Below are 8,019 nucleotides of genomic sequence, written 5' to 3'. Positions count from 1 at the left end.
GGGGGGGNCTATTGCTTCAAAATCGTCAAGTGTTTTTTCTGAATGCAATTTTATTATGTGATGTTCTAACAATAAACAACACCCCCCTTCCACTGATATGTGAGAAAATCACTTGACAAATCGCAATCTCTCTGTCCTGTGCTTACAAGATATACCTAACTTGCCGCAGAGTAAATAATGTATTTAAATTAAATAAAACTTGACTAGACACAATATTTAAACCATACCTTTCAAAGCTGTAAGCTGGTTTTTTTACTCTTTAACAAGTATCGGCCTGGTAATTTAGATCATCTGAATTTAATTTCATTATCAATACTATGATGTTGTTATATATGTCAGTTGTAGTATAAAATCTGGGTAACAGATTTGTGAGAAATCTAGTTTCTACAAAATTGGCAGACAAAAGAAAATTCAGATTAAACAAATATTTACATAATTTAAACTATATCACATATACCCACAAATTACTGATAGTCAAAAAATACTAACACACACAAAAAATCAAGCAATATCTTCGCAAAATTTTAAAAATATATTTTAGAAAATGACAAATTAATATAATGAACTGAACAAGCGAAAATATATTATACATTTTTTATGTACATTTAAAAAAAAAACGAAACTTAGAATAAAACTACAGTTACTTAAGCTATAATACCTTACCTACTTGGTACAAATGATTTCAAGGTAAAATTTATTTGTGAACTAAATGTGAGTTTCATGTCATGAGCAGCAGCATTGTGAAATGGAATGTTTCAATACATAATACAGACAATACAGCTACGACAAACACACAGGTAAGTCTAGTTGACTCATTCACCCCTGAAATTTCATAATGAACTTTTCCAATCTTTGAATTGGAAGAGTTCAAATGTGTCTTCAGGGATGATTAAGTTTATTTGGGATTCCAAGATATAACTTGTTGGCTGTTATGTTAATGCGGTAACTGATGTAATAGATGTGGTACACACTGAACCTATGAAACTCAGTTTAACTGTTAATTTATGAAAAGAATTTGATATTTTTTTTTGACAATTTTGTAACTAACCGATGTACACAAAAACCTTTTTTTATATATGAATAAATGCAACTTTACACTTCGTTTCAACCAAAAAACCACTGCAAAAAAATATAAAGAAATCATTTCACCTAATTATTGCTCCGACAAATATACATACTAGTATGATAAGAAAATTAAGAACATGTTTACAATATCATAATAACATCTCGTTATATCATCAATATGCGTTAAAAACACCAAAAATAAAATCTTTTCACTTGATATGCTTAATCTTTGTACTTGTTGTCACATATATTCCATTGGTGAAGTGAGTTAGTGTGCCAACTTATGGTGATAAAATGCCTCATTGTGCCAGCTTGTTTTGATGAAATGCCTTATTGAGCCTAAGTACCTTACTGTGTTGAATAACTGAACTGAAATGCCTTATTACGCTACCCGATACTATTTTAGCTGCCACAACTTTTTCAATTAAGGAATTAAACAAATTTCATATGTAATACCTAGATTACAATAAGTAGAGATTTTTGTTTTTAATTTAGACAAATATTGTGAATCAAAACGACAATTTCTAATTAATTTATGTTGTTGATACAATATTAAAATTAAGCAATTTTTCATTTAAGGTAAAAAACAAATTGTGAAATATTACTGACATAAAATTGTCTATGTCATCATCATCATCATCATCAACATTGTCATCATCATCATCATTGTCATGTACACTCTACCTGGTATATTAAAATTTATTAAATATTCAACTGTCAAAATGTATTTATTACATGACATTACAAATGAATTGAATAGTATAGCAGGTTTGCCTTAAATTGAATAAAATATTTTCCTTGCTGTTAAAACTCACATGAATTAATAGCAAGTGTTATGTATATCTCACCCAAATGAAATACTTGCATAAATTCTTTATTACAAAGGGTTTATACATGTATATTTTATAAAACCAAATAAAATTATATATTTGAGGCTTTGCAGCTTTGAAAGAATATTTATGCTAACCAGTTAAGAAAAACGTTATAATAATTATATAATGTATAATGCATTTCCCTGTTCCGGACCAACATATACCCTGTTAGAATAGGCATGATGTGGGTATGTGTTGTCTAGACCTGACAAGCTTCAAAGAGGTCTTTTTGTGCAACAGAAGACGGAGAAACTGCACAATAAATTCTACAACTGTGCTTCGCTAATTCCCTGTTAAAAATACATTATACAATGCAAAATTTTGTGGTAATGCCTGAACTGAAACTAAAAATTTGATTTTAACTTCTGCAAGATTAATGAATTTTCAAATTAAAATTTGTACAAGTTGACACGTTGTACCCTTTATATCTCACTGATCACACACACAGTACATAACTATAGGCATTGTCACTCATCAAATCCATACTTGCCAACTATTTAGGTGGGAGACTCCCGATTTTGGACCCTAAACTTGAGTATTTTCAACCAGTGAATTTGCTAAACTATTCCTATCTTGTAATGTCTGATCAATGCCATTGGAAAAAAAATAAAAAAATCCTAGGGTGTTCATAAACACACATTTTAACTTTGCATCAAATTCTGAGCATTGGTTATCTCCTCCATGGAAATTCTAAAAAGTTGGCAAATGTGCAAATCAAACCATGATAACATACTTCATGGATGATCTACCCCGTGATAACATACTTCATGGATGATCTACCCCGTGATAACATACTTCATGGATGATCTTTGTAAAGACAAAAATTGTAAAGACTAAATTTTAAAACCCTGGTAATATATTGCCGGATAGCATAATTTACATAGATCTGCATGTCAAGAAAATCAAGATTCTCCATAACACAGGTGCTTAAGGTGTAGGTTTGTAAGTTTCTGAGGAAAATCTCTCTAGAATAGTAAGTTAATTTGAGACATTATCTATGTAAATTCTACATCTATATCACATATAAATAACATTGCATTGTACATCATTGGAATATCATAATTTTAAATTTACAGAAATTTTACTAGAGCGCTCCTCTTACATGTAATTCCTTCTTCTAAGAATAACTTTAACATTAAGCAAATACTGATCACATCATGTTCAGATCCCTTCACTGCTATGGGTATTATACATCTAGTAGAGATTATAATTGTTTTGAACAAAAAAAATAAATGACATGATGATTACTTAAAACTTCTGTATGTTTAAAAGATCTGTTAGATTACAACGATCACTTCCACTGTCGGACCTCGTTGACGACCCACTTCTGTTTTTCATTAGACGGGTCACACGGCTCCAATGTAACCTTGTTCCCACTTCCCGCCTCCAGACATTTCTCGTGGTGTTCATGTCGGATCACACCTGTTGTCTGTAGAAAGAGAAAACAGTATCTTAAACCATACCAACATTTTCTTGGTTTAATTATTTTAATGATGTTGTTGTGATATCTATATCACATGTGCTGGTATTGCAAATCAACCTACAATTATGGTACTGTGCTGTATTGGTTGCTTTGGAAAATAATATAATACATTGTATACCAAAAATGAAAGTAGCTGTCTTCCGGAAAACTCGATGTTAACAATGTATTATCATTAATGCTGATGTTGCTCATTCATATCTGTTGTCTGGTAAATAAAAGGGAAGTCACTCTGGTAAATTCAAATGGTAATTCATTTTATTTAATACGTTATTAGTGGACGCAGGCATTGCTGCCTCTATATCCACATCAATATAATTTAAATTACAATGTGGTAAACATAAAATAAGTCTATACATAGGACGCTGTATGATTGTACTTCAACTCAAGATCTTCCCAGAATTTGTCTAAGTTTTTCTTTATGTAGTATTTAAGTTAATATGGTTTTCCTAGGTTCAATAAGGTCGAGAATTTCCCACCTGAGCGAACGTCATTTTGTAGCTATGAGAGTGACTAATCAACAAACCGTACTGATCCGGACCGAAAACGGGAAATATTAGAAGATTTCCAGACAGTCTGTTTTTGTTGATAATTAGTCACTCCCATGACCTAAAAAAATGGCATTCGCTCAGGTGGGAAATTTTGAAAATTGAAAACCGAGGACTCTACTGACAGAAATTAGCAGCTGTTGGGATAATAAGAGCAGATTTGGATCAATAAATAATCCATTTATCGATACATGTGAGGTATGTATTGTGTCACAGTCAATTTTTGTTGTCAGAACCTCAAAACTGTCCGATACCAAACAGTGTCGGAGAGTTCCACATTTTCATATAGTAGTGCGCTCTGGCCCCACACCAGACATCTATATGTCAAAATGTCTGAGTCTGGTGTAAGGCCAGAGGAAACTCAGACTACTGAATAATCAGAGCTACTGAACCATGGAACCTACTTACCAGATCTAGCTGCCATGGCCCTGTGGGCTGTGTCTCACAGAAATGCATGTGTAGTGTGCTCCCGTTGGGGGCCTCAATGCACCGCTCGCCAACCCCCATCTGGCCCTTGGTGTTGATACGGAACATCTACAATATAAAGAGTTACATATACGTTATACTTACCTCAGTACTCCACCTTACATTGACCATATCATACTATACAAGTGCATGTTTATCTGGCAGCAGTAATTCTTCATTCATTTAGCCTGCTTACACTGTGAATACATGTATATACACTATGGTTTCAATAATGGTGCTAAAATATAATAATGCCCAATTATATTTTTACTTCTAACTGCATCTTCTTAAACAGTGCTACTTCACTTGAGTTTTACAACACAAACAGTGTAGCACCCATCCAACACCATTTTATGTCCCCCTGGTATATTGGGGAATACACTTTCTGAGAAATTTCATGCTACAATGGCTTCCAATAATTATTGAACCATGGCTAGCGTTCTCTGCATGTAAGGTCAGACTGTTAACAACTTGGTCAAATCTACCCAAGGCAAAACCCCAATCTTAACAGAAGTTCATTATATGTATAGTATTACTAGTACAGTAAATCAGTGAGGTTTTTATAATTATTTATGCTTGCAATATAAACGGTGAATGAATGTTTTCCTTTCACTTATTTGACTTTTGACTCTAGAGGCGCTATACTGCACTGTACACCTTCTGTGGGTGACACGGGTAATGTTCAAGTATCGTTTACTGCACTGTACACCTTCTGTGGGTGTTCAAGTATTGTTTACTGCACTGTACACCTTCTGTGGGTGACACGGGTAATATTCAAGTATCGTTTACTGCACTGTGCACCTTCTGTGGGTGACACGGGTAATATTCAAGTATCGTTTACTGCACTGTACGCCTTCTGTGGGTGACACAGGTAATGTTTAAGTATCGTTTACTGCACTGTACACATTCTGTGGGTGTTCAAGTATTGTTTTCTGCACTGTACACCTTCTGTGGGTAACACGGGTAATGTTCAAGTATCGTTTACTGCCCTGTACACCTTCTGTTGGTGTTCAAGTATTGTTTACTGCACTGTACGCCTTCTGTGGGTGACACGGGTAATATTCAAGTATCGTTTACTGCACTGTCCACCTTCTGTGGGTGACACAGGTAATGTTCAAGTATCGTTTACTGCACTGTACACACCTTCTGTGGGTGACAAAGGAGGGATACAGTGCTTTGTAATTAGGCTATGTGACCTTCACCTTCAGGTCCAAAATCAAATAAGTGCAATATTTGAAGAGAAATTTGTGTTGGCTGTTAATTTGAAACCATTGAATATATATATATTTTTATGAAACTTGCAACAATACTTGAACATTACCTGTGTCACTCACAGAAGATGTACAGTGCAGTAAATGATACAGGTATTTCAATAAAATCCATGTGTACTTCAGATTTTATTGAAATACCTGTAACAGTTTAGAAGATATATATGGCCTGGACAAGTGTTTCCTGGAAATTTTAATTTCATCTCTGAGGTCAAGGCTGCATTGACATAATTACTGTGCACTGTACACCTGCAATGGGTGATGCTTGTACACTTCAGGTTTCATCGCAATATCTTCAACTGTTTAAAAATTATGACCTTACTAGATTTCACCAGAAATTTTGCGCATATTTGTCCTAGAAAATTACACATACGCCTCGTGGGGTGATGAAGGAAGTCTTACAACTTCAACAAGACATCTTATACAGTTTAAAAGCTATGGCTGAGAAAGAGGACATTAGAAAAAGAAGAACCAGAAGTTATCACTGATCTAACAATGCTCAGTCAAAACTTTAAATGGAAGGAATTAAAGTAATTGATACCATAGTACATGTCCATGATCTACTTTCTCTTTAACTTATTCATCTCTGAAATTTTCATTATGAGCTATTCCAACGTTTGAACTGGATGAGTTTAAATGTGTCTTCAGATGTGAATGAGTTAAAAACTAAACAAATTGAAAAGACCCAATGCCCCAACAATAGGGATCAGCAGAATCTGATATAAAAGTGTGACACCAGCTAGTACAGTGACAGATATCAGGTCCAGTTCTCTATAAACGTGTGACACCAGCTAGTACAATGACAGATATCAGGTCCAGTTCTCTTTCACCTTGAATAATACAGTAGATACCTGAAAACTGCTTTATTGAAAATAAATGTTGGAAATCAGATCAGGAAAACTGACCAATTCAGAGAACAGTTAAAAATAGTTGAGTCGAAAGCAGGTAAAATAATTTTTGTTTTGTTTTTGCTGCACTGCATTGTACTCACAAATCTGATGTAAAAGTGTGTCACAGACAACAGATATCTGGATCTAGGTTTTCTATGTCACAGGCAACAGATATCTGGATCTAGGTTTTCTATGTCACAGGCAACAGATATCTGGATCTAGGTTTTCTATGTCACAGGCAACAGATATCTGGATCTAGGTTTTCTGTGTCACAGGCAACAGATATCTGGACCTAGATTTTCTATGGCACAGGCAACAGATGTCTGGTTCTCAGTTTTCTATGTCACAGGCAACAGATATCTGGATCTAGGTTTTCTATGGCACAGGCAACAGATATCTGGTTCTCAGTTTTCTATGTCACAGGCAACAGATATCTGGACCTAGATTTTCTATGGCACAGGCAACAGATATCTGGTTCTCAGTTTTCTATGTCACAGGCAACAGATATCTGAATCTAGGTTTTCTATGTCACAGGCAACAAATATCTGGTTCTAGGTTTTCTATGTCACAGGCAACAAATATCTGGTTCTGGGTTTTCTGTTTCACAGACCACAGATATCTGGGTCTAGGTTTTCTATATCATGGGCAACAGATATCTTGATTTAGGGTTTCTATGTCACAGGCAACAGATATCTTGATCTAGGTTTTCTATGTCACAGGCAACAAATATCTGGTTCTAGGTTTTCTATGTCACAGGCAACAGATATCTGAATCTAGGTTTTCTGTGTCACAGGCAACAGAAATCTGGATCTAGGTTTTCTATGTCACAGGCAACAAATATCTGGTTCTAGGTTTTCTGTTTCACAGACCACAGATATCTGGGTCTAGGTTTTCTATATCATGGGCAACAGATATCTTGATTTAGGTTTTCTATGTCACAGGCAACAGATATCTTGATTTAGGTTTTCTATGACCTGATACAGTTCCTAGCCAAGCTTTTACAGAATTATCGCACTTTAGCTAAAAAGAAACTTTTTTACTAAGAAAGAAAAAATTAAACCTCAACCTCAAAACACTAAATAGAGATTTGATAGTCCAAAATTAAGTCCAGAAAGTCTATAGAAATGAAGTCCCTTGCTCCAAATAAGTCACAAGGGAGATAACTATCTATACATACTTGCTGTGTACGGGTAGTTCAAGTGGTCAGGTATTCACAGGCATTGTAATCAAAAAGACATGACATGTTTACTGATACTAAAAACACTAGCTAGAAATTGTGATGATAGAAAGACATGGAGAATTTATACTGGTTTTGGCCTAATATGGGGAAACTTTTTGGGAGTTATGCTGACTTTGGCAGGGCATATACCACAAAAACTATTGGAAAATTGATGTGTATATTATAGAAATTGATAAAAAAAATATAGTTTA

At 34.5% G+C, this 8,019-nt stretch overlaps 1 protein-coding gene across 4 annotated transcripts in view; it reads right to left on the bottom strand.

The window, feature by feature from the left end:
- Positions 1-8,019, bottom strand: part of LOC110449325 (N-acetylgalactosaminyltransferase 7-like) — a 32,679-nt gene continuing 24,660 nt past the window's right edge. For 3 of the 4 annotated variants that reach the window (XM_021496105.1, XM_021496106.1, XM_021496107.1), the window contains exons 12-14: positions 7,766-7,768; positions 4,374-4,499; positions 1-3,366 (exon numbers count right to left, since the gene is read on the bottom strand). In XM_021496105.1, the coding sequence (XP_021351780.1) occupies positions 3,229-3,366; positions 4,374-4,499; positions 7,766-7,768 (267 nt within the window). In that variant the 3' untranslated portion in view covers positions 1-3,228. The remainder of the gene's footprint in view (positions 3,367-4,373; positions 4,500-7,765; positions 7,769-8,019) is intronic. The other variant, XM_021496108.1, reaches the window with a different exon arrangement.

The sequence above is a fragment of the Mizuhopecten yessoensis genome, unplaced genomic scaffold (assembly GCF_002113885.1).
Source record: "Mizuhopecten yessoensis strain PY_sf001 unplaced genomic scaffold, ASM211388v2 scaffold4563, whole genome shotgun sequence".
Lineage (NCBI taxonomy): Eukaryota > Metazoa > Mollusca > Bivalvia > Pectinida > Pectinidae > Mizuhopecten > Mizuhopecten yessoensis.
This window is presented reverse-complemented; position numbering and strand designations above follow the sequence as displayed.